The 26,944-nt window shown below is 44.0% G+C and overlaps 1 protein-coding gene across 24 annotated transcripts in view; it reads right to left on the bottom strand.

The window, feature by feature from the left end:
- The window catches only part of CAMTA1 (calmodulin binding transcription activator 1), a 981,226-nt gene extending 955,054 nt beyond the window's left edge, over window positions 1–26,172 (bottom strand). For 11 of the 24 annotated variants that reach the window (XM_024356109.2, XM_024356099.2, XM_016953308.4 and 8 more), the window contains exon 1: window positions 26,043–26,171. In XM_024356109.2, the coding sequence (XP_024211877.2) occupies window positions 26,043–26,067 (25 nt within the window). In that variant the 5' untranslated portion in view covers window positions 26,068–26,171. Of the gene's footprint in view, window positions 1–4,794; window positions 4,901–26,042 lie in introns of all 24 variants that reach the window. The other 13 variants (XM_054662341.1, XM_024356107.2, XM_024356106.2 and 10 more) reach the window with 5 other exon arrangements.
- Window positions 26,173–26,944: the final 772 nt, after the last annotated feature.

The raw sequence follows: 26,944 nt of genomic DNA on the forward strand, positions 1-26,944 counted from the left end.
TATTTCTCGTAACAGAGCAATGAGGTGGACGCCAAGAAAATGGCAGCCACAGCCCCGGAATGGAGGTCAGCTATCTGGGAACCTCCCTTAATCCGAACACAGCCAGAACTAGGAAGGAAGCCAAGAACACTCTGAAGGCCAAAAGTGAATTTTACGAAGTCCATGCACAAAAGCTTATGTACTCCACTGTGAGAAGAGTTTCTCCGACCCACATTCGTAGCTTGATTACTATAAAACTACTCACAGCTCTAATATGCTTAATTATCAGGTTGCCAAGCCCAGAGATCAGAAGCAACAAATCGGAGGGGAAAAAATGTAGCTCAAAACTGACACACAGAAGCAAAAGAGTGACAGGCAACGGCAAGGTGAGATTATTTTTTTAAACAATAAAAATGGGACACAAGGATTTGAAAGGTATAGCAGTTTGGGGTCATTTATCATAAAAGTAAACTCTCTACTCAAAAAACCCAAATCACAGTGTTAAATAAAGCCCAGTTTAATAAGCTACATACAACATAATGAACCCAAGTTATTAAGGAAAATGTAAGTTAAATTCCATGGGTTCTACTTAACGTAGAGAAAAAGGTAGCACCGTTTAATACCTTTTGTTTGCATATTACTTTGTAGTCTATAAAACACTTCATATGAATTACCTCATTTGATCCTCAACAAAACCATAAGGCAAGAGGGCAGATACCTCCACTGGCCAGGAATTCGCTGGTAAATAATTCCATTTTAGCCAGACAGATGGATTTATCGGTGGCAACTGTAACACAGAATGTTCATTTGTCTAACAGGAGAGAGCACATAGAGGGCACATGAAGACAAAGGGCACAGAAGGCCTCCTGAGAAGCGTCACCACCTGACTATCCCAACTTTCAACTGGAACTGCACTTCCAAAACTTCCGCCTCTGAAAGCTCCCGTTCTTCCATCTGCATCCTCCAAGGCCTCACCTGAAGCACTGTTATAATGCCTTCTAATCCCGTCACCGCCCCTCTACGGTGGAGGACAAACTTTATGATGGACCTCCTATGATCCCCACCTCTTGACGTTAACAGCTTTTTTTTTTTTGAAACGGAGTCTCACTCTGTCACCCAGACTGGAGTACAGTGGCGCGATCTCAGCTCACTGCAAGCTCCGCTCCAGGTTCATGCCATTCTCCTGCCTCAGCCTCCGGAGTAGCTGGGACTACAGGTGTCCGCCACCACGCCTGGCTAATTTTTTGTATTTTTAGTAGAGATGGGATTTCACCGTGTTAGCCAGATGGTCTCGATCTCCTGACCTCGTGATCTGCCTGCCTCAGCCTCCCAAAGTGCTGGGATTACAGGCATGAGCCACCGCGCCCAGCCAATGTTAACAGCTTTGTGTAACCCCCTCCCCCGGAGTGTGGGCTGGACCTAGCAAGTTGCTTCTAATCAGCAGAACATGGCAAAGGTAATGGGCAGACTGTGACTTCTGTCTTGCTAGAGACTGTCCCTCCTGGCTCTGATGAAGCAAGCTATGGTGTTGCAGAGGCCCCTGGGGCAGGAATTGAGGGTAGCCTCGGGCCGACAGCTGGCGAGAAGCTGAGCCCTCAGCCCAACAGCCCAAAGAAAGGAGTCCTTCAAATGGCCAAGGGAGCCTGGAAGTGGATCCTCCCCTACCAGAGGTTTCCAAGGTGAGCCCAGTCCTGGCCAGCACCTCGACCACAGTTCAGCAGTCCCAATCCAGCAGACCCAGCCCTGCCCTGCCCAAATGCCTGACCCATGGGAACCAGGAGATTCCACCCTGGGCTGTTTGAAGCCACTGGGTTTGTGATGATTGGTTACAGCAGCAATAGATAACTAATACACTCACAGCCCATCAGGCCACAGTGGTTTCTTTTCTCATCTTGGACTGGATCAATCATTTCACCATCATTTCTACCAGTACTCTGTATATGCCACCACGGTTCTGAAATAATCATCCACCCTATCTCTACTCCTTTATTCTCTCATTATCCAATTGACAAAACCAATACCCTTCCTTAGTCTTCAGTCTACTCAACTCTGCAGCATTACGACTGACAACCTCCTTTCAACCCTCCACACTCAGCAACCCTGAATTCATATTCTGCTTGTTCCATTACCTCTCCGACCATTCTTTCTCAGCCTCTACTGGTTCTCTCCCCTCTGGTGGCATTAAAATGTAAGCATTCATCACATTTCTGCCCTCAGGCCCCTTCTCTGCTCCCCTTCCAATCTCACTCACAACTGTGACTTCTAATTGTTTTGAACTGATTCATTCATTGGTTGCAAAGGTACTGTCTGTACCTTTTGTGCTGTGCTGCTGCCGCTGCATCTGCCCCTCCAGACCTCCTCACAGCCCTTCTCTCCCTGCCCCAAGCCCAGGGGGCTGACCTCTAAGGACTCCAGCACCAAGCCTCCCTCCCTTGCCCTCTGGAAGAACAATGAAGAAAAAAAGCAGGGTGATATGAAGGACTCCCTGATCTTTGACCCACATCTCCAGTGTCACGCTGTATATACACATTCTAAAGCTACCCAATGACGCCTTAAAAACAGCGATACCGGCCAGGCGCGGTGGCTCACGCCTGTAATCCTAGCACTTTGGGAGGTCAAGGTGAGCGGATCACCTGAGGTCAGGAGTTCAAGACCAGCCTGGCCAACATGGTGAAACCCCGTCTCTACTAAAAATACGAAAATTAGCCAGGCATGGTGGTGGGTGCCTGTAATCCCAGCTACTCGGGAGGCTGAGGCAGGAGAATTGCTTGAACCTGAGAGGTGGATGTTGCAGTGAGCTGAGACCGTGCCATTGCACTGCAGCCTGGGCGACAAGAGTGAAACTCCATCTCAAAAAAAAAAAAAGAAAAAGAAGAAGAAGAAGAAAAACAGTGGTACCTTTGCAGCCATTCTCCCCAAATATACCTGCCTTGTCTTCCCTATCTCAGTCTGGCCTCACTAAATCCCCAGTTATGGTTCAAAACCTAGGAGTCACCTTCCCTCAAGGCCCACATTCAGTCAGTCACAAAATTGCATGTGTGTGTGACACACACACTCCTCAGCCATGCAAGCTCTTTCCTCACCCCAATTCTACAGACAACTCTTGCCAGAAGTGATTTTCTCCCGACTCTAGTCCTTCCTATTTGCTCATTCATTCATTCATTCATTCAGCCAACAAGCATTTATTAAGTCTAGGTACTCAAGCCTCTTACCTCCAGAAATGCACATCTAATTGAGAGAGAAAGAGAAGTAAACAAGCAACTCCAATGCAAACTAAAATGTGCCATGACTAGGAAAACCACGTAGTGCTATGGTGCACACAGGAAGGGCATCCGATCCAATCTGAAAAGAGGGGCAAGGTCAAGAAGGCTTCTCCTATTGGAAGTTTCATTTAAGCTGAAACACAGAAGACAGAGAAAGTCAGCAAGAGCATGGGTGAGCGTGTGTGCCTGTGTTCCTGAGGCAGGTGCAACTTCTAAATCAAGGCAACAGCAATGTGGGAGGCCTAAAACCACCAGACACTGTGGGACCTTGGAACAATCAGAGTCTAAAAAATGTAACGTGACTGTAGAGAGGAAGCTGGAGAAGTAACTAGGTGGCCCTTATGAGCACCTGTTTCAGGAGAATCGACTTTATCCAATCAATTCCATTCCTCTACTAAAAAAAAAAACACTTCTAAAAGCCTCTCCTGAGCAGAGAATTAAATCCAGATTCTTCGGTCTGACTTTCAGGCCCCTAACAACATGACCCCTACCTACTTTCCGAGGCTTACCTACCCATATGCACATGAATTCCACCCACTCCCTGTACTCTCCTGGCTCTATGCCTCTGTTCCATTTCCTCTGCTTGGAATTTCTCCTCCAACTACCATGTTTGCCTGTCAATGATTTCAGGTCAAATTCCACCTCCTCCCGGAAGTCTTTCCATCTTCCCTTCCAGAGCCTTATTAAAGCATTATGACTTGTCTTGAATCACTTACATCCATATCTGCTTCCCTACAGACTTCTGTCACTACAGACTCTGTCCCTGACAGGCTTCTGAAGTATGTGTAAACAGAAATGACTCCTAATTTCAAAGTCTAGGAAAAATGTTCAGAAAAGTATTCAATTTACCACTAAAGCAGTTCTAAATAGCTAACCATGGAAGGTCACAAAGAAATAATTTTTCTTTTTTTTTTTTTTTTTGAGATGGAGTCTTGCTCTGTCCTCCAGGCTGAAGTGCAGTGGCACGATCTCAGCTCACTGCAACCTCCGCCTCCTGGATTCAAGCGATTCTCCTGCCTCAGCCTCCCAAGTAGCTGAGACTACAGGCACGTGCCACCACGCTCGGCTAATTTTTTGTATTTTTAGTAGAGACGGGGTTTCACCATGTTAGCCAGGATGGTCTCGATCTCCTGACCTCATGATCCACCCGCCTCGGCCTCCCAAAGTGAATGATTTTTTAATTATATGAAAACAATCAACCAAAAGCCTAGATTTCTGTATGTTTTCATGTAAGTATCTGTAAATAAAAATGGCTACAGAAATTTAAAAAACAGTATGTGAACAAGCTCAGAAAGAGTACCTGCTCAGCCACAAGGCATTTAAGGGACAGAGTAAAGGCCAGAGCCAAGTATTCAGATATTCTTTCCCAAAAGTGATAAACAGACTATAACCAGAGTATCTCCACACAACTCACTAACAAACTCACCCAATTACCTGGAACTTTTCTCCTTAATTCTTCCCACAATTAATTCCCATTTTCCTCCAGAGCTCTCAAGAAGCCTCCCCCAACCTTGCAGATTAGTCAAATCCCTTTATGACATATTGCACGCACCTTCACAGCACTGAGTCCCAGCTGAAATTTCATATGGCATCTTGATTAATGTCCGTCTCCCCCTTAGCTCCATAAGGACAGAGACTGGGTCTGTCCTTCCTTGTGCCTGGCACAGATAGGCACTTTGTTATTTGTTGAGTAAATGAAGTGACTTAAAAGTATAACAATAACCAATGTTCACGTGGCCCCTGTGGGACTACAAGGTCCTAAAATATCTTCTGATTCCTCCAGTAATAATAACAATTATATAAATTTTAATGTCACAATTTTATTGTAATATGTCCTAACTCTTTGATAAATATTCATATATATAATCTGCTAGTTCTCTATTAACCAGAATGTATATTAACCAGAATACCACATTTTTTTTAAAACATGCAAGGTATCAGCAAACTTTCACATCAAAAAAACATTTACTACAGGAAGTCAATCTACACGCTATGTGGAAGAGCTGTTTGCTCTCTTAGAACCTGAAAAGTCCAATTCCCCTCTAACAGTGAATTACAGTGTTTCACCAAGGCAGCCTACTACATCAATAAATTAAAACAAAATTTTGTGTTTTTAAGGCAAGATGCTTGGGTGTCTGAGTTAGCCAGGACTTCCTAAGCATACAGCAAATCCATAAAATGAATTTAAACTCCCCAAATAGATCCTCAGATTGAATATAATCCCCATTATATCTCAGTTGTCTCTTCTGTGGAAACTAACAAGCTGATCCTAATATTCATACGGAAATACAAGGGAGCTAGCACAGCCAAAACAATCTTGAAAAAGAACAGAGTTAAAGGACTGACAGTTCCTGATTTCAAAACTTACTACAAAGCTACAGAATCAAGACATTGTGGTAATGGCACAAAGATAGACATATAGATCAATGGAATAGAATCAAGACTCTAAAAATAAACCCACAGATTTATAGTCAGTTGATTTTCAACAAGGGTGCCAAGACACTTCAGTGAGGAAAGAATGGTCTTTTCAACAAATGGGCTAGGACAACTGAATATCCACATGCAAAAAAATGAAGCTGGAAGCCTGCCTCACACTGCATACAAAAATTAACTGAAGATCTATCAGAGAACTAAATGTCAGAGCTAAAACTACAGAACTCTAACAAAAAAACACAGGTGTAAACCTTCACGACCTTGGATATGACAATGGTTTCTTATTATGATACCAAAAGCATAAGTGACCAAAAAAAAAAAACAGATAAATGGGACACAATCAAATTTAAAACTTCTGTTCTTCAAAGGACACTATCAAGAAAGTAAAGGCCAGCACAGCAGCTCATACTTGTAATCCCAGCATTTTGGGAGGCCAAGGCAGGAGGATCACTTGAGCCCAGGAGTTCAAGACCAGCCTGGGCATAATATAATATAGAGACTGCGCTTCTATTAAAAAATTTCTAAATTAGCCAGACCAGTGGTGCCCCCCTGTAGTCCCAGCTGCTCAGGAGACTAAGGTGGGAGGACCGCTTAAGCCCAGGCAGGCAAGACTGCAGGGAGACATGACTGCATCACTACACTCCTGCCTGGGTGACAGAATGAGACCCTCTCTCAAAAAACAAAAGCGAAAAGACAACCCACACAGAATCAGAGAAAAATCACATATCACATGTCAATCATACATTTGAAATCACATATCTGATAAGGGACTGATATCTAGAACACATATAAAGAATTCCTACAACTGAACAGCAAAAATTCAATTGACTCAATTCAAAAATGGAAGAGGATTTGAATAGACATTTGTCAAAGCAGACATACAAATGGCTAATAAGCTCATGAACAGATGCTCAACATCATTAGTCACTAGGGAAATGCAAATCAAAACCACAATAACATACCACTTCCCATCTACAAGAATGGCTATAATCAAAAAGATGGACAATAACAAGTGTTTGCAAGAATGTGGAGAAATTACAACTCTCATACTTGCTGGTGGGAATGTAATATGATCTAACCACTTTGGAAAAGTTTGGAAAACAGTTCCTCAAAAAGTTAAACAGAGTTAACTACGACACCACAATTCCACTCCTAGGTATCTTTCCAACAGAAATGAAAACATATGTCCATATAAAAGCTTGTACACAAATGTTCACAGCAGCATTTTTCTTAATAGCCAAAAAGTGGAATAACTCAAATGTCTATTAACTGGTGAATGGATAAACAAAATGTGGTATATATCCACACAACAGAGGATTATTCAAAAATAAAAGGAGTGAAGTGGCCAGGTGTAGTGGTTTACACCTGTAATCCCAGCACTTGGGAGTCCGAGGCAGAAGGATCACTTGAGCCCAGGAGTTCAAGACCAGCCTGGCAACATGGCGAGACCCCCATCTCTATTATATTAAATTTAAAATTTTTTAATTTTAAAAAAGGGATGAAGTAACAGTACATGCTACATACAACATAGATAAAAACCTTGAAAACATTATGCTAAGGGAAATAAGCCAGTCAAGTCACAAAAGGACAAACACTACATGATTCTATTTATATGAAATGTTCAGACTAGGCACAAATATGCATAAAGAAATAAAGCAGATTAGTAATTGACTAGGGCCGGGAGGAGGAGGCAACAGGGAGTGGCTGCTAATGGGTACAGATTTTCTTTTTGGAGTGATGAAAATGTGGAATTAGAGAGTGGGGACAGTTGCACAAAACATGTAAATATACAAAAGAAAACCCACTCAATTATATATTTTAAAAGGGTTAATTTTATAATATATGAATTACATCTTAAGCTATTATTAAAAAACAAATCAGGCTGGGCACAGTGGCTTATACCTGCAATCCCAGCACTTTGGGAGGCCAAGGCTGGAGGATCACTTGAGGCCAGGAGTTTAAGATCAGCCTGGGCAACATATTGAGACCCTGTCTTTACCAAAAAAAAAAAAAAAGAGTTTCGCTCGTTTCCCAGGCTGGAGTGCGATGGCACAATCTCGACACACTGCAACCTCTGCCTCCCGGGTTCAACTGATTCTCCCGCCTCAGCCTCCCAAGTAGCTGGGATTACTGGCACCCGCCACCATGCCCGGCTTTTTGTATTTTTTTTAGTAGAGAAGGGGTTTCACCCATGTTGGCCAAGCTGGTCTGGAACTCCTGACCTCAGGAGATCCACCCGCCTCAGCCTCCCAAAGTGCTGGGATTACAGGCGTGAGCCATCATGCCTGGCCAAAAAAAAAAAATTTTAATCAGCTGGGCATGGTGATACATGCCTGTACTCCTAACCACTTGGGAGTCTGAGGCAGGAGGATCACTTGAGTCCAGGAATTCAAGGTGCCAGTGAGCTATGATCACACCTCTGCACTCCAGCCTGGATGACAGAGTGAGACCATCTTTAAAAAGAAATAAAATAATTTAAAAAAGAACCAAATCCCTGTAACTACTGAAACCACTGTGAAGGTTGTTTCTTTAAAAACATACACTTTCCTCTTTTGTTTAGCAGAACATACTCAGTATTGCTTTTCTGAATTTACTCAAGGTCAACACTATGAAACATCAATGACTAAACAGCTGTAAATTCAGAGAATTCAACAGTGCGCAGGCTAGTAGCCCTTTACATAGTTATCTCCAAACTACTATTCTTTCACAGTATTCTACCTGTCTTCTATAATTTTGTTTCCTCTTTCTACCATGAAAAATCAAGAACAACAAGAGATCAGAGGCAGGAGGGATACACTAAGGAAAAGGTGAAGGACTGTGCACACAGGCAGCCACATACACTTAAAGAGAGGCTGTTTTCTGTTTTCTTCCCCGCTTGTTTTCTGCTTTCTACCCATTCTGAAGGCAATGTCTCCCATTCTTACTAAGGATACACATCTCCATCCTTTTATGTTTACCGACCCAAAACAAGGGGAAAAGTGGGGAAGCCCACCCAAATAGCTGAACTGTGGAAGACCTCAAATGATACTGACATCACCCAAACTGCCTGATTCCACCTGAGAACACCCACAGGGCAAAGACCACACAGACCATAGCATTCCAAGGTGTTCTGCTTCTCCACTATTCAAAGAAAAAGTTCTGGGGCCGGGCACGGTGGCTCACGCCTGTAATTCCAGCCCTTTGAGAGACTGAGGCAGGTGGATTGCTTGAGCTGGCCAAGAGTTCAAGACCAGCCTAGGCAACATAATGAAACCCCTGTCTCTACTAAAAACATAAAAATCAGCCGGGCATTGTGGCATATGCCTGTATTTTCCAGCTAAGTCCTCAGCTTGGGGGACTGAGGTGGGAGGATCACTTGAGCCCAGGCTGTCGAGGCTTCAGTGAGCTGAAATTGTGCTACTGCACTCCAGCCTGGGCGACAGAATAAGACCTTGTCTCAAAAAAAAAAAAAAAAAGAGAGAGAGAGAGACAAAGAAAAAGCTTTGAGACAGTTACTACACCTACCACTAACTTACTCCACACACACCCAGGCTGGCTGACCAAGGACACTTGGCCTTCTATCTGTAGCTACACTGAACACTTTCTCTGCAAAACTCTATAGCATCTGAACATAAGACACTCCTTTAGGAGTCAGTATCTTTTCTTTTACACTGTTTGATGGAGACAGAGTTTGAGGTGCCAGGACCCCCTGCTATGATAACCAGCTTCTCACACAATCTCCTCTCACTCTAAGACCCTCTAAATGATCAGCAGGCTGCTGGATCTAACCAACCTTCTTTCATAGTCGACCAGAGTGGGATGATCACCTGGCCTATGGAAACAAAGCAAATGGCTGAGAGGAGTCAGTCCAATACCCAGTCTTGAATATTTTTGTACTGAGCCATAGAAATGGGAGTCAGATGATGATGAGTACTGGAACTAGAGTCAGGACATGCAGGAGCCATGACTAAGGCCACTACATGTAACTCAAGCAAGGAAGCTACATGTGAATGGAAAAAGCCCAGCTCCAGAGAAGACATGTACTCCAGACTCTCCAGATCCAGTTCCCACTGCCCAGCTGCACTTCAGTTTCTGTCCCGGGAGGCTACGATTGCTTCTGCTCTTCTTAGACTAAAACTGCTTTCGCTTGGCCTAAACTGTGTGGCTTACAGGACTTGCAATCAAAAGTGCTCTAATCTAAAGCAGGGCCTGCTTACCTTCCCTGACATCAACCCCAAACCATCTGTTTCCTAGTGTTTATTAAGAACCTCAGACTTTTCTGAATGAGCTAGCCAATCCTCTTTACAAACATAAATATTGCAAATATTAAAATCTCACCTAAAAATCACTTTCTGTATAAATGAACCTCAGGGCCTGATTACCATCACTTTTTTTTTTTTTTTTTTTTTTTAATGTGTGATTCTGACAGTTTATTTAAGGCACAGCCTCCCACCTTGGGGTCATGAAAATATTGGCCATATATTTACTGTTAGGACATTATAACTAGTTTTCTCATTAAGCTTCAAATCCATTTGAAGTTTTTATTTTTTTAGTTGTGGCAAAATATGCATAACATAAAATTTACCACTTTAACCCTTTTTGAGCATACAATTTAGTGAAATTAAGGACATTCCTATTGTGTATCACCATTAGCCATAGCTTATTTTCAAAGCATTCTGAAAATCATGACTTTTTTATTTTTATGAAACAAGTGTTTATGTTCCCTCATCAAATGACAAGGGCCAGGAGCCTCATCAGTGGCAGGACTGTGGCAGGACAGTGACGAAGGTAGCAAAGAGCACCCACAACAACTTGGAGCAGCACCAGAGCAGCTAAATCCATCACTCAGTTCCTCCAGACATGGCCACAGAAGCTAAAGAGACTAAAAATACTTGGAGAGGACAGATAAAAAGCTGTCAAGGATATTTAGCCCAGTTAGAGAGGTCGCCACTATCACCATATTTGCATCAGAAAACACTCATACAAGCTGCAGTGGGAAATATTTAGAATAATTAGATTCAGTACAGAAAGCCTGATGTTCCTTCCCTCCCAGAATGCCTGGAATAAATCTCTGGGCCTTGAATTTGGTCAAGTTATCTATGATCAATTTCTGGAGGACCCCTAGGAAGAAAGACAAGTACTTCAAAAATGTTAAGTGCCCACTCTCCACCCTTCTAACTTGTTATAGCTTTCTTTTTAGCACAACAGCCTCTATCAAGAAAACCAAATGAGGAAGAAACTTCCATCAAAGCTTTGTGAAAGCAAATGATTCAGCCAGAACATTTCATAATGGCTGAGATGGAAAGGATAAGGCAGGGAATGTTTACACGAACACCAGGAACTTCAACTTGCCTCTCAGTATCTTTAAAAATGAAAGAAACTTCCAAAAATAAATTATGTTCATGGCCTCTCCAAACGCGAGGCCTATAGGAGGCCCAGGGAGCAGGTTCAAGTGAAGATGTGATATGATCAATGACAGTGGGCCCACAGCAACTCCCCAATCCACACGAGTTTCTAAATAGGAAGAGTCTTCATTTACTGAATTACTGGGAATCGATAGATTTTAATAACAGTTATATTAATCAACTCCAGAAAGTACAACTAAATGAATATAAATACTACCTTAAACATAAAAAGTCTGAGGTTAGCAAATATTTTTCATCTGTAATCATATATTATTTAAGTCTATTTTCCAAAACTATGAACCCTCATCTATGTCTGAACAAAGACCTCAGATCTGTCATACAGAATAACTATGAACATTTTGGTGTTGTACATCTTTTTTAATAATTTTAAATTTTTTTACATTTTGTTTGTTTTGAGACAGGATCTCACTCTGTCATCCAGACTGGAGTGCAGTGGCGCGATCGTAGCTCACTGCAGCCTTGACCTCAAGGGCTCAAGTAATCCTCCAACCTCAGCCTCCCAGGTACCTGGGATCACAGGCGCACACCAACACATCTGGCTAATTTTTTCTATTTTTAGTAGAGACAAGGTCTCACTATGTTGCCCAGGCTGGTCTCGAACTCCAGGGCTAAAGCAATCCTCCCGTCTCGGCCTCCCAAAGTGCTTAGATTATAGGCACCGAGCCACAGCACCCGGCCTACGTTTTTTAAAGTAAATATAGTATATTAAACAGACAGACCTAAAAAATTAAGCCCTCTATGTACCTCCGAAAGGAGATATCTGAGTGTCTGTAGTTCAAATCCCCCCATACAGCTTGAGTCAACATATTATTCTTGTCCTGGAGCAAGGACCTCAAAAGGAAAAGATACAGTTATACAGAATAGCTGAATATCAGGAAAGCAAGCCCTGAAATGAAATTCCATATCTCCGACTTCATTTCCTTACACAAAAGTCCCCCTCTTATCCATGGTTTCAGTTACAAGCGGTCAACTAAGGTCCAAAAATAGGTGAGTATGGTACAATAAGATAATCTGAGAGAGAGAGAGAGACCACATTCACACAACTTTTATTACAGTATATTGTTGCAATTGTTCTGTTTTATCATTAGTTATTGCTATTAATTATTAATAGTAATTATTATTAATGGGAAGGAACTTTCGAGGTCATCGCTAGGAAAACCCTTTACCCAACACATGAATCCCCTCAAAATGACTACCAACTATCTCATTACATAAGAGCTGAGGTCTGAGAAAAGCAAGATGAGGAAAAGCTGTGCTGGAATCAAGAGTGATAAATGCAGAAATACCATCTGGTAAAAGAAGGTATGGAGGCCATGGAGAGAAAGGCTTCTAGCTCCTGGTCCACCTAAGTGGCAGCAAAGACAGCACAGGATGCAGCTCTGCTGGGATCCTTGAGTCCTGCTCACCAGCATTCCCAGCTAGTGAAAGAGTACAAGCCAGGCACAGCGGCTCATGCCTGTAAGCCTGGCACTTTGGGAGGCTGAGACAGGATGATTGCTTGAGGCCAGGAGTACAAGACAAGCCTGCGCAACATAGCAAGACCCTTTCTCCATAAAATTCAAAAAGAATTAGCCGGGTGTGGTGGCACACGCCCGTAGTCCTCACTACTCAGGAGGCTGAGGCAGGAGGATCACTTGAACCCAAGAGTTCAAGGTTGCAGTGAGCTGTGATGGCACTCTAGCCTGGGTGACAGATAAAGACTCTGTCTCTAAAAAAATTTTTTAATTAATAATAAGTAACGAATAAATAAATAATAAATAAATAGTAAAAAGGAAAGAGTTTGAGCTGGGAATCCAAGTGGGCTTGTTCTACAAGCTGTCTAGGAAGTGCAAAGCCTTCACAGCTAGAGAACTAACCAATCACTGATTGGTTCAGGGTTAGATAAAAATGATAACGCTTTAGCCAGGCGTGGAGGCTAACGTCTGTAATCCCAGCACTTTGGGAGGCAGAGGCGGACGGATCATGAGGTCAGGAGATCGAGACCATCCTGGCTAACATGGTGAAACCTCACCTCTACTAAAAAAATTTTAAAAATTAGCCAGGTGTGGTGGTGGGCGCCTGTGGTCCCACCTACCCAAGAGGCTGAGGCAGGAGAATGGCGTGAACTCGAGAAGTGGAGCTTGCATCACTGCACTCTAGCCTGGGCGACAGAGATAGACTCCGTCTCAAAAGATAAATAAATAAATAATTCTGATGCTACCGCCAGTATTCCAGACTTTTTGAAACCTAATAATAATAGCCCATAACTTTTCATAAATTCTACAGTGGCACATGGCTTTGAAAATTAGGAGGTTTTTACAGAGCCCTCTACCATTAAATATTCCTTTTTTAGGCTGGGTGCGGTAGCTCACGCCTGTAATCCCAGCACTTTGGGAGGCCGAGGTGGGTGAATCACCTGAGGTCAGGAGTTCAAGACCAGCCTGGCCAACATGGTGTCTCAACTAAAAATACAAAAATTAGCCCAGCGTGGTGTTCAGCGCCTGTAATCCTAGCTACTTGGGGGGCGAGGCAGGAGAATCGCTTGAACCGAGGCGGCGGAGGTTGCAATGAACCAAGATCGCGCCATCGCACTGCAGCCTGGGGGACAGGAGCAAGATTTTGTCTCAAAAAAAAAAAAAAAATTCCTTTCTTCATTATCACTTGCAAATAGATTCTTTTATAGAAATTATATTTAAATAATATATAAATTATTTTGTTATTAGGGAAAACAATGTCATTTAAGTCATCTTCAATGTTTATTCACAGTCTACTTGCTTTTATTTCCTTTCTCTTAGCAAATCTACTGAAAGGAGAAAGCCAGCTAACAGACCACTCTTCTGTTACCTATCAGATAATTTAGTTTAACCTAAAGGAACACAAAGCTCTAGTTTCATTTAAGAATGGGAGGACACAGGATCTGTGAGTTGTTATGGCATTTAAAAAGTCATCTCAAGACAGGCGCGGTGGCTCACGTCTGTAATCCCAGCACTTTGGGAGGCCGAGGCAGGCAGATCAGCTGAGGTCGGGAGTTTGAGACCAGCCTGGCCAACATGGTAAAACCCCGTCTCTGCTAAAAAAAACAAAAATTAGCTAGGCGTGGTGGTGCGTGCATGTAATCCCAGCTACTCAGGAGGCTGAGGTGGGAGAATTGCTTGAACACGGGAGGCAGAGGTTGCGGTGAGCCAAGATCATGCCACTGCACTCCAGCCTGGGTGACAGAGCTAGATTCCATCTCAAAAAAAAAAACCCCAATAAATAAAAAATAAAAAGTCATCTCAGCCGAACGTGGTGGTTCATGCTTGTCGTCCCAGCACTTTGGGAGGCCGATGCAGGAGGATCACTTGAGCCCTGTAGTATGAGACCAGCCTGGACAACAGGGCAAAACCCCGTCTCTACAAAAATTAGCCTGGCATGGTGGCACGCACCTATAGCCTCAGTCACTTGGGGGACTGAGGCAGGAGGACTGCTTAGGCCCGGGAAGTGGAGGCTGCAGTGACACAAGATCACGCCACTACACTCCAGTCTGGGTGACAAAGCAAGACTGTCTCAGAAAAAAAAGTGATCTCAAGAGTAAGACTGGGTATCAATCAAAGTGGTTGCAGCTTGAATCATCAATTCTAATCATGCATTATTATTTAGCTAAAATGATGATTCCTAAATATAACACGTTTTATTTCTAAATGTTTCTTGGCAATTGAGTATCCAGAAAGTCAGCAAATCTCCCACGAAAGTAGAGAAAATAAACTTTTTTACGGCTCACCATTCATCAGCTACAGCAGGCTTGAAAGATACTATGGGCCGGAGGCTTAGCCTGAAATTTGGCCTGCAGAAGAAAACTCCAAATAAGATTTCTTCAAGAACTGTTCTAACGTAGTACTGAACAGCAAGCAGTGACCTCCCTAGAGGAGAAACCGGAGTCAACAGCTACACGAGTGCACAATCCAGGGTAGATGCACCCTAAGTCCAATACAAGGAATACTATGCTAGTTCCACCACAATAATAATATATTAAAATAAAAGTATCAAACAATGAAGTTATTTAAAATATGTCAAAGGCAAGAAAATGCTCCAAAAAAAAACTAAATCCATTACAAAGGTAATTTGAATAAAACATCATTTAATCTGTAGGCCTAACCTCTCTGAAATAAAGCATTATATAATCTTCCAACTTAGTCAAATTATACAAGAAATGCTACTTTAGGCCAGCTCAGTGGCTCACGCCTGTAATCCCAGCACTCTGGGAGGCCAAAGTGGGTGGATCACTTGCATTCACAAGTTGGAGACCAGCCTGGGCAACACGGCGAAACTCCATCTCCGCAAAAAATACAAAAATTAGCCAGGCATGGTGGCGCGTGCCTGTAGTCCCAGCTACTTGGGAGGCTGAGGGATCACCTGAGCCCAAGAAGTCGAGGCTGCAGTAAGCCAAGAGAGATCATGCCACTGCACTCCAGACTGAGTGACACAGTGAGACCGTCTCCAAAAAAAAAGCTATTTTATAACAAAGGAGCCATAGCATAGCACTCTCAACTTCCTGTAAGAACAAAAATATTGTGTCAATATGTTCACAACACAGTTCAAGTCACAAAATCATGAGATAATTAAATTGACTTTTTAGGTTTCAATCTGTTTAGCCAGAAACCTTATCCAAACTGTACTGATGCAAATCAGCATGAGAACTATAGCACTATCAAAGTAACTCCAGTATCTTATCTTTTGTTTTACCTTTTATCAGTGATTTATGGGCTGACTAATGGTAAACTGATTTGTGCATGTGCCAGAAGTCAGCTCAGGAATACAAAACAGAAAAAAAATTTAGAAGAATCAGATTCATGAATGAAAATGCTGACGTCATAGTTCAGTTCCCAGCAGAGTTTAGAGTAGCATATAAAAAACAGTGTATCTTCTGGAATGTTAAAACACCAAAGTCATTTCGTAAAGGAAATAAAAGAAAAAGTCATTCCTTGCTCAGAATGAGGGAATGGAGAAAAAAAGAGAAAAGCTCAATTAACAACCTTTTCCACAAACCAAAAATGAAAAACATACAATGTATATGGCACAAACTATCATAACTTCTAAACCACATAATTATTTTGTGTTATTGTTAGAAATAATATTTTTTAGGCAGGGCATGGTAGCTCACACTTGTAAATCCCAGCACTTCGGGAGGCTGAGGCAGACGGACTGCTTGAGACCAGGAGTTCAACACCAGCCTGGGCAATACAGCAAGACCCCACCTCTATGAAAAAGAGAAAAAAAAACCTAAGCAGCCATGGTGACACACACCTGTAGTCCCAGTCACTCAGGGGGCTGAGGCAGGAGGATCATTTCAGCACAGGAGGCCAAGGCTGCAGTGAGCTATGGATTGCACTACTGCACTCTAGTCTGGGCAACAGAGCGAGACCCTGTCTCTAAAAAAAAGTAAGATAAAATAAGTTTTAAAAGAAGTCACATTTGTTACAGGTGATGACTAGTTGTGTCTCTAAATAAGTAGGACACAGCCGCCCCCCAACCTTAAATCTTTCTCCCACCACACGGCATAACTTTCAAAAATGAGTGCATAATACAGCTAGGCAGTCCTCCACCGAAAATGACCCAGCACAGGCATACCACACCTGATTTTAAGTAATTCTGAATAATATGGGGTGGAACTCAGTGACCAGAAGAAAGCTCCTGAATTTTTATGTGAGGGAAGAAAAAACAAAAAAACAAAAAAACAAAAACAAAAAAAAAGCCTTTATCTAATGATGTAATATAAACTAATAAAAAAGATTATAAAAATTTGATTTACTTAGAACTATTAAAAGTGGCTAGTCGCATGGATTGTTCATATTTTTCATCTCTCGGCAGCACTGAAAATACAACTAGTAATACAAACTTCTGTAAAGTTTAGACACAATTTACTAAAATCCTTTTATTCAGGACACTTAAGTAACTGATTCCTAGATGTCTAATGTTTCCCAGGGAATTTAAGATTATTACATTCTTAGAAAATAACAGTGACCCTCACATCCTTGGTGACCTCTCCAAAGCACAAAACTGTAAGGACATTCTCTCTTCTTTACCATTCATATGGCTTAAAGTAGCCATTCACCCAAAATGGATTTTTTTTAATTTAAGCAATAAACAATTTTGCCAATAAACATTTTAAAAAGAAGATCTTAAGTTAAAATGCAAATATGCCAGTTTTATCTGTAAATCTAAAATGTGAAGAGATCATCTCACATTGTTGCCACCACAAATATCTTTGAAAGAACATCACTACCCCCTTGTGGATTCGCAATAAAAAAATCCTTCTCTTGAATCTTTTTAAATATTCCATTCTGCTGAACTTCCATCAAAGTTTTCATTTTCTTCACTAAGAAGGGTTATTTCAATTACTTTTTTAAAAGACAAACAATGTTTTTCTTAAAACCAATCCAATCAACTTATTTGTCCTCTGAGCGTCCCCATTTTGGGGAGCATTCTTTATACGTGTACATGTGTTGATTCAATACAATAACCCTATCAACATTCCATTTCTTCTTCAAATATCTGAATTTATACTTCCAGTCATCACTTTGAGATTATTTTTAATCATAAATGAGTAATTTTTTCCACTCTAACATCTTTTTTCTTTCTATCTGATAATTTCACACTTTGTACCAATTTCTTATTATCACTCCCAAATGATTTGATATCCAAGTGCCCAGAAAACCAACAGGGCACATATATCCTCAGAAATGACTTTTCAGAAAAGGATTAAAAAACAAATTTAAGTTTTAAGAAGATTAATTCTTGATTGTATTAATATACCTTCAGAAATGACTCCTGACAATCTAAATCAAGCACCATGAAGGAAAAATAGACAATAACATTTTTTCAAAACTTGTAAAAAGAAAGGCTTTCTCTCTCTAAGTTGAAAGAATACCTCTGGTTGTATCTGCATTTCATTCTAATATAAGACACAAATACACCTTGTTGAATGCACACTGTAAAAAAGATTAAATGAACTTAAACATCTGATATATCCCTTATTATAGACACTAAATTTAGCTGAAAGTATAAATCATCACTGCACAATGCACAGGCTACATGGAGAAAGAGTCATGACTGACTGTACTGCCCTTACTGGAAGTTAGCTCCCCATTCTCTTAGACATGTTGAACACAAAAATAGGGACATGGTAATTTACTACTGTCAACATTTATTCCAATGGTTAGATAGGAATAAATGGGGAAAAATCCACTTTGCAAGTGTTTTTAAGTGACTGAATACATAATCTTACCTTGTGGTAACTGATAAGGGAAAAAAAATGGAAGAGATACTGCATGGTCTGCTGAACGAATGAATGCTCTATGTCCCAAAAGTCACACATCAGCCCCACTGAGAATATTACACATCCAAAAATTATCTGCTTATGCACCTGTCCAAAACTAGTGACTGAACTGCACAGCAGAACCAATCAGAGCTAGGCTTCACGAGGTTTTGCTTTTCTGTTGCTATGACTGTTGTTTTGGGATTTGGGGGTAGGGGAGATATATATAAGGGTGGGGGATGTATTTTAGATGGTATGAAAAAATGAAGTTGGGGTGAGACCTATGCCACTTAGTCTCCACATAATAACATGTTTAAAAATATTAAGAACACAGCCCCAAACGTTTCTTTCAAGAAATGTCACTTTGTACACATGAAAACTACAAAACCGTAGAGAGCAGAGTGATGAACACAGCCCCAAACAAGCATATCTTCCTTGAAGTTACCTTCGGCTCACAGTCTCAGGAAAGGATATGTTACGTGACTTGAAAGCCCTGGCTAAATTTGAAAAACAAAAACAAGAAAGTAACTGCAAAAGGATTCATGTACAGGAGAACAAGCAACCATGTCAGGAAAGAGCCAAACACTGAGGTTGAATATGGAGGAACCTTTAAAAAAAAAAATCTCTAGTCGTTCCATCTTATGCCATGTCAATCAGTTCAAAGTAAATGAACAATTCTCCAGAAAAAGAGCAAAAGGGGAAATAATGTGGCTGACCCTTGGCCTCTCTTTGCAATGGGGTACATAATATTTCTCTGTAAGTCCAGGGTAATGAGGTAAAAAAAAAAATGCTCAGGAAACAGTACCAATCTTTACACAGGAGGCCCATGACCTTCTACAAGCAATGGTGTTCAAAGCAGAAGGATGCAATACAACCTTAGAAATATACAGCTAGCATACTGATGGCAAAAAAAAAAAAAAACCAAAACCACCCTTTACTCACCCTTTACTTTGTCCCATCATGTGAACTGCTCTCCATTGTCAATTTATACGAAGAAACACTTCCGGCCAGGCACATTGGCTCATGCCTGTAATCTCAGCACTTTGGGAGGCCTTACTTAGGTGGGCGGATCACTTGAGGCCAGGAATTCAAGACCAACCTGGCCAACATGGTGAAACCCCGTCTCTACCAAAAATACGAAAAAAAATTAGCCGGGCATGGTGGTGCACGCCTGTAATCCCAGCTACTTGGGAGGCTGAAGCAGGAGAATCGCTTGAACCTGGAAGGCGGAGGTTGCAGGGAGCCGAGATCGTGCCTGGGCAACAGAGCAAGACTCAGCCTCAAAAAAAAAAAAAAAGAAAAGAAACACTTTCCTTATAAATGCATGACAATTATCATGGGAGACCATCTATATGTTTATAAGTCCCTCTCTCTAATGACAGAATAGGAACACGGCTTAATCACAGGACTAAGGGACACTATATCCAGGGATGGCACAAAATAAAAGGATATGATAGTCGGATCAACCTCTAGCTCGAACCTGATTAGGTATTCAAGAAAAATAAAAAGAAAGATTATACACTATCTGGAAAATAGAGTGAATGACCGTACACTCTTATTCAAGTTACACAGACAAAGTAGTAAAGCAAGAATGCTTCTCACTCTCACTCTCAAACACACCAAAAACTAAAGGCAGTACTATATATAACAGGCAAAGGAACATTAGGAGAGGCCCCCATACTTCCTTGTAAATGAAGCCTCCAAATGAAATAATATACTTGGCTGTGCTTAAAGAAATTTATTGTATCAAGCCAAAGAGACAGAAAGAAGCTGGCTAAATGCAGCAAAAAAAAATTTCCAAAATCCTACATGGGGAGGCCCAGAGCAGAAAGGACCCAGTGTTTTATCTAGAGATGCTATCTAGTTACAAATACTATTACCAGCGGCCTTCTGGCTTAAATCTCATTCCATCTACCTATTCTTAGGGAAACAAGAAGAAGCAATGTCTTGTGCTACAGGACAAAGGGATGGTGGGCATCCCCTTCTTACTAAAAGGCTACAAATACAGTACATCTAACAAACACTTTTTTATAATAATGACAGGGCAGTGAAGAAACCTCTCTATGTGGGAAAGGACAAAAAATAAAAGGAAAGGCCGAAGAAAAGAAAGGGAGGTCGGATTTAAGTCACCTAGAACATTTAAAAAAAAAAAAAAAAAAGGACAGGGTACATGATTCTAGAAGATACACACCACCTTAGGAAAAGATCTGTATAATGGAAATGCAAAAGAAACACACACATCACTTGTCAACACAAAATACACTCAGTCACATACTCATACTGCCAAACCACATACTACAAACCTCACACAGGAGTTTTCACAAGAGTGAAATACTAGCAGAATTGGTTTCTATATACGTTGTGGAGATGGTAAATCTAATTTAATAGAGGAAAAAAGAAAAGGGGCATTTCAAATTGTTAGTAATTTTTATTATTATCATTATTTATACCTAACCTGTACCCACAAAGAATTTGAGGCAATCTACAAAAATAATAATACCATTAAAAAGCATAAATTAAAAGTCACATAATAAAAGTGATAATTATATCAGATGCCTAGCCTAAGAATGAGCATCAATTAGGTATTAAATTTGGATATAATTCTTCGTGGCAGTGAAAATGTAACAGCAGCTCATACAGTTCTCACTATCTACTATGAACCATACCAGTTAATCCGAAGAAAAAAATATTTTTCTACCACTTCCTTATATAAAAAATACATTTGACTCTATGTTCTATAGAATGCCTAGTGCGATGCTGCCGTTCAAATATTAAATAAGCATTCCAACCAATCATGTATCTAAACGACCTAAAAGTTATGCCTACACAATCAGATTAAGAAGGCTGACTTTACTTTTGTCTACACACACACACACACACACACTCGCTCTCACACTCTGCACACAGTCTGGGGGAAAGCTGCTAAATGCCTCTCCCAGTCCACCCTCCCACCCTCTTCACCACCCCCACTCCTGCTGAGAGGAGGAAAAAAGGTTCAACAAGATAGCACACTATTACACTATATCTTTGTAAGTTAACAATCCAAAAACTTAAAAATCAGAAAAAAAAAAATTCCTTGCAAGACTATATAAAAGACAAGCATTAAGACAAGCACCACACCGAAGGCCAGGCGTGGCGGCTTGCGCCTGTAATCCCAGCACTTTGGGAGGCTGAGGCAAGGGAGGCTGAGGTAGGCGGATCAACCTGACCAACATGGTGAAACCCCGTCTCTATTAAAAATGCAAAAAAAAATTAGCCGGACATGGTGGTGCACGCCTGTAATCCCAGCTACTTGGGAGGCTGAGGCAAGAGAATTGCTTGAACCTGGAAGGCAGAGGTTGCACGAACCGAGATCGTGCCACTGCACTCCAGCCTGGGCAACAGAGTGAGACAATGCCTCAAAAAAAGAAAAAAAAAAAGATACACTAAAATGTCATTAATATAAAAGGCTAACAAGATCCAATATGGTCTCAAGCAAAGTCACATCACCCCCTACAGCTCCTTGTACATAACAGAAGCTCGGTAAAGGTCTCCTGAATGAATGATTCCAGTCATGGGAGTATAAATACAAAAACGACTTCTCCCCAGAAGGGCAAATTCAAAGGTTCCACAAAAGAGTCAACTGACACAACTATGAGGGCAACAGAAGAAAATAAGAGAATCACCTTCTACTGCTTTTTCCATAAGGAAAGGAGAAAGAAGTACAACTGCACACAAAGGGGTATTTCCCCCAAACAGGAAAGGAAGAATGGCTCAAAGTAATGAAACAGCGGGGAAAAACACGTTAAGATTTTGAGATGGGCTACCTCAAAATCAGTCACAAAGAATTAAAAACCGAGCAGGACACATGGGCGGACATCCAGCATAAACAGGGGACTAAACTAAACACTACTCTCTAAAGAATAGGCTATTTCTGGGGGAAAGCCTAAAACCGCCAGAGCCTAAAAACTAAGGAAACAGAAAACACAGCTGAGCAGGATGCATAAATATGTCTCAAAGAGCAAGTAAGAGCAACACTACGCTTTTGAAAAGGAAAAGCTGACCCAATCTGACCTTGAGTAGAGGTTGCTCTGTGTATGTCAACACTCTGAATCCACTCAATGATGAGATGGAGAAACCCAACATTTGCAGAAGCAGGATAAGTAAGGTCTCCAAGAAGACAAAGGAGGAAGAGGTCACCCAACCTAGTCCCAAAAACTGGAGGTAAGGGGTGAAGGAGAGGAAAGAGTCATGTCCTAACAGAAAGTCAAACAGAAAGATTAAACTATGTGGTTCAGAGAACCCGTCCAGTCTGCCCAACTGCAACAGAGCATTCTGCACTACAGGGTAAGAGGAAAAAGCTAATTTCCAATCATCTGTGGCGACCAGTGACACAGAAACACAACCACATCAAACTCAAGAAAAAGGGCCCAGCTTCAGACAATAACCTCAAGTGTCTTCTTCCAACCAACCTTTACCACTTTTCCTTCCACTGCGCCTTGCACGGAGCCCCCTGCTTACCAGGGAAAACTCCCAAAGTCTCCATGGGGCCATGGAGGAACGGTAGGAAGAACCACCACTGGAAATGGGATGACTCCGCTGAGTCTACACCATCTACAGCAGGTATTCGACTCTTCGTTTTTCCGAAGTTCCCTAATAACACCCCCTAAAAATACACAATCCCATCAAGCTGACTACAGACACAGAATACGAACAGCATAAAAACATTTAAAACCAAAAACAAGAAAATGAGCTCAAAAGCTCTACTTTCTGACATTGGGAATTAGGCCCACTGGACGACTCAATGCTAACTGAAAGGCAAAGTCCAGAAGTCACAGACTAGCGCTGACCCAATCTCCGATGAGCCACTTCTCCTTACACAGTAAACTGAGGCAAAGCGAGCCTCTGAGCTAGAAAAGAGCTTTAAAGGCCAAAGCCCCAGAGCCCAACGGAACTTGTTGGGGAGGATGAGTCTCCACACTAAGCCTGTCAAAGAGTAAGACTTTCCTGCTGAGTGACAGCGGCTAGCAGCCATTCTGAATTTCGGCTAGCAGCCATTCTGAATTTCGTGAAAGAGGGAGAAAGGGAGGGAGGGAGGAAGAGAGGGAGGGAGAAAGGGAGGGAGGGAGGGAGACCTGAGGAGGCAAAGCACCTGACTAGAGCCGACAGGGCTCAAATCATTCCCCTGTCCAAGAGAAAAGAACTCGAAGAATAACGTTCCCCATCCTCTCATGAAGCGTCGAGGGCCTTTCCACAGGTACATTTTGCTAATTTCACAACCTCTCTCAATTATTTAAATGGCCAAAATACAGAAGGGACATATTTACGGTCATTCGTTCCTAGTTCTGTCACAGGAAAACATATTCTTCTCACCCATCTCCTGTCGTTTGCCCAAACACACGAAATCTCTTTCCCCTACACTGCAGTAAAGAAATCAAGAACTTTTCACTCTATGCAGAATCAAGCAACGAATACCACCCCTAAATTCAGAGTGCCAAAGTTGCGATGCGTATGGGCAGGCACTGTACGCTTCGCACATTCAGGGACTTGGTGAACATGCAGGATGTCGTTCTGCTTATTCAGTACAGTACACATTACAAACCGAAGAATGGTCAGAATTGGCCATTTATCAGTGATTCTTCTGCTGCTGCTTCTAAGCCTGAAGAGTTACCAACAACGTTAATATCTATCTGTATCATTACACATAAAGGTCCCCATATGCACCCAAAATGTAGAGCTAGTCCTCTGACCCTTCCAACTTCCTGTGCACTGTATATGTAATGAATGTGATTTCATCTGTGTATACCTACATGTATGTATATGTAAACAAATGAATATAGCATCATGATCTGGTTCTCCAAAGCAGAACCGGAACAGCAAAAAACAGAAAGCATTCAAATTCCCCCTTCTGAAAGCTACAAGATCTAAAGAAATGTTTGGATCCCACAAGAGACAACACCAGAGCCAAAGGAAGGTTCTAGTACAACAAGGAGCACACAAGCAACCTCTTCCAGGATGGCATGTGGGCGACACGGGTGTCTACACTCCCTTTTCTGAATGGAAAGGCATATGGCTTCTCCTTACCCAGCCAACATGAATACAATTTGAGAAAATTAGAAAAAGTCAAAGTAACAGGCTCACTAAATATGGCTGACTGCGAAGCAGAAGCCACAGAGGAGGATATGAGTTCTCTCAAAAAACAATCGGGAAGTTTATATCCAGGAAAGGTTCAAGGACTCTTGAGTGTGGGACGGACAAAGTCTGGTTCTCACTGCACAGAAGACAGTAATCAAAACATCAAAAAACAAGGCCACATGACCCTTTTCCCAGTGAGGTAGTGTCAACTGATGAAGGTTGCCCCCTCCTGAGACACAAGAGTCAAGTGGAGGCAAAAATATACCCAGGTCTTCCTCAGACACAGGAGCAACTAGTGTGGCCCCTTTTCACTCAAGCACTAGGCACAGTGGAAGCCCTGCCCTACATCTTATTGGGGCGCCCACTCTCACCCAGACAAGGAACTCCGAGAAGAGAGAACAAGTCAGTGTAGACACACAAATGGCGAAAGGAGCACGGTGAACGTCCAGTTGTCTCCATAAGAAAAGGAGGGCAACTCAAAGGGTATTTAGGAAATGAGCTCGCCCTAACCCAGCAAAGTGTACGAGAGTATGCATGATCTGGAAGAAGTGTCTGCTTTCCTATTTAGAAATGACTTCAGAGCTGCACAAGCCCCCACTATCCACTGGGTGAGGAAAGAAGAACATGGGCAGCCCGAGTCCCCTTGTCCTGGCAAAAAGGGTCAACGGAGAGTGTGCAGAGGCCCCAAAAGAATCCAAAGAAGATGAGCAGATCAGACGGACCCCTGTGCCAAGGAAGGATCGGGGTCACGGAAGGTAAAGGGCAAGGGAGTGTGGAGATCCTCACTTGCCATAGAAACGGAGACCCCACCCTCCTGGCTGTGAGGGTGCAAGGGCAAGAGTAGGATGTGAACGACTGCGAGGGGCGGGGATGCTGCGCAGGCCCCCTTCCCTTCCCGGGAAGCGAAGGGGGAGGGGTCACACGAGGCCCTTCGGCCGAGGGACGCTCGGCAGGACGGGGTCCCCCTGGCGGGGAGAAGCTCGGGGACCCCCCGCCCGCTCAGGGAGGTGTCCACGGAGCTGAAGAGGGTGCCGGAGAGAGTACATCTGGCCCTGCCCGCCGGAGAGCAGGGGGCCGGCGAGGGCTGAGCGCCGGCCGCTGCCGCCCGACGGGGACCGGCCCGGAGCAGTGGGGCGCGGGGCCAGGAGGACCCGAGGCGTATAAACTTTCCGCCCCGCGGCCCCCACCGTGGACCCAGCGCCGGGGGTGCGGGGGCCGCGCAGCGGGCTCGGGAGCGGCGGGGATGCCCGGTCCGGGTGGGGGAGGCGCCGGCCCTCCGCCGGCTCCTCCTCCTCGCTGGGCCCGGTCCCCGCCCCGCGAGCCCCCCGCCCCCTCCGGCCCCAGCCCGCCCCCGGGGGTGGGGTGTGGGGCGCCGCGCTCCGCCGGCCCCGCGAGTCACCTCAGGACTCGGCCGCGCTCCGCCCCCCCACCCCGCCGGCCCCCTCCCCGGCCGGGTCGCCCGCCCGCCGCGCCCCCGCGCTCCCGCCCGGCGCCGCCGATGCCCGGGATGTCCGGCGGGGCCGGGTCCCGCCGCCCGCCGCGCCGCCCCCCAGCCCCTCGCGCTCCGGCTCTTACCTTCCGGCTTGTTTTCGGCAGCCATTTCCCCTCCGCGCGCCACATCCTCCTCCTCCTCGCGACCGGGACCCCGAGCGCGCGCCTCGTACCGCCGCCGCCGCGCACCCGCCCTGGCCCCGCCCCGCGGCCCACGCACAGCTCCCGTTGGGCCGTGCGGCTGCCACTCATCGCTCCCGCCACCAATCGCCCCGCACCAGGGGTCTCACTACTCTCCGGGAGGAGCGTCCTATCCATCCGGCCCATTGGCTGGTCACCACCCAACGGACTGAAAGGATTGGTCAAGAATCAACGCCCCCTCCCCACCCACTCCCAGGAAAGCCCGCCTTCCGGACCTAAACAAAGCTTCCTAGTGGCCAGAACCCGAAAGAACTGTCCAATCAGGACGGGCCCGACACGGAATATTTCCTCGAGGCCGAGACGTGGCGTTTTGATTGGGCGTCACTACAGTGTTTCCCAGGCCGTCCAGACCAATCAAAGGGGGTTCCCGGAACTCGGGAGCGGCGAAGGGAAGCCCCGCCCCCGAGCGTGACCGTCATGAGGAAGGCGCTCCCTCATTGGCACGCTGGGGCTTTTCCCGCGTGCTCCCGGGGCTGAAGGACGTTCCCGGGGAAGCCGCTGCTGGCGCGTGGGGTCCCGGTGGCTGTGGGGGACGCGCCGGGATCTCCGGGATCCCGCAGCCCGCCGCCGCCGCCGGTGGGGAGCCGGACGCGGGGGGCCTCGGGGCTGAGGTCCGCAGGGGTGCCGCGCCCTGGAGTCCGGCTGCCTAGGAGTCCGGGCGTCGCTGCCAGCCGTGGGGGAGGGGCGAGCCTCCCGCCAGGCCCCGCCCCCTCGGCGTCGCGTCCCCACGGCCCCGGCGCCGCCCGCCTGCGCCCGCCTCCTGTGCCCGCCCCCGGTGAGCTCCG

This window comes from Pan troglodytes, chromosome 1 (genome assembly GCF_028858775.2).
Source record: "Pan troglodytes isolate AG18354 chromosome 1, NHGRI_mPanTro3-v2.0_pri, whole genome shotgun sequence".
NCBI lineage: Eukaryota > Metazoa > Chordata > Mammalia > Primates > Hominidae > Pan > Pan troglodytes.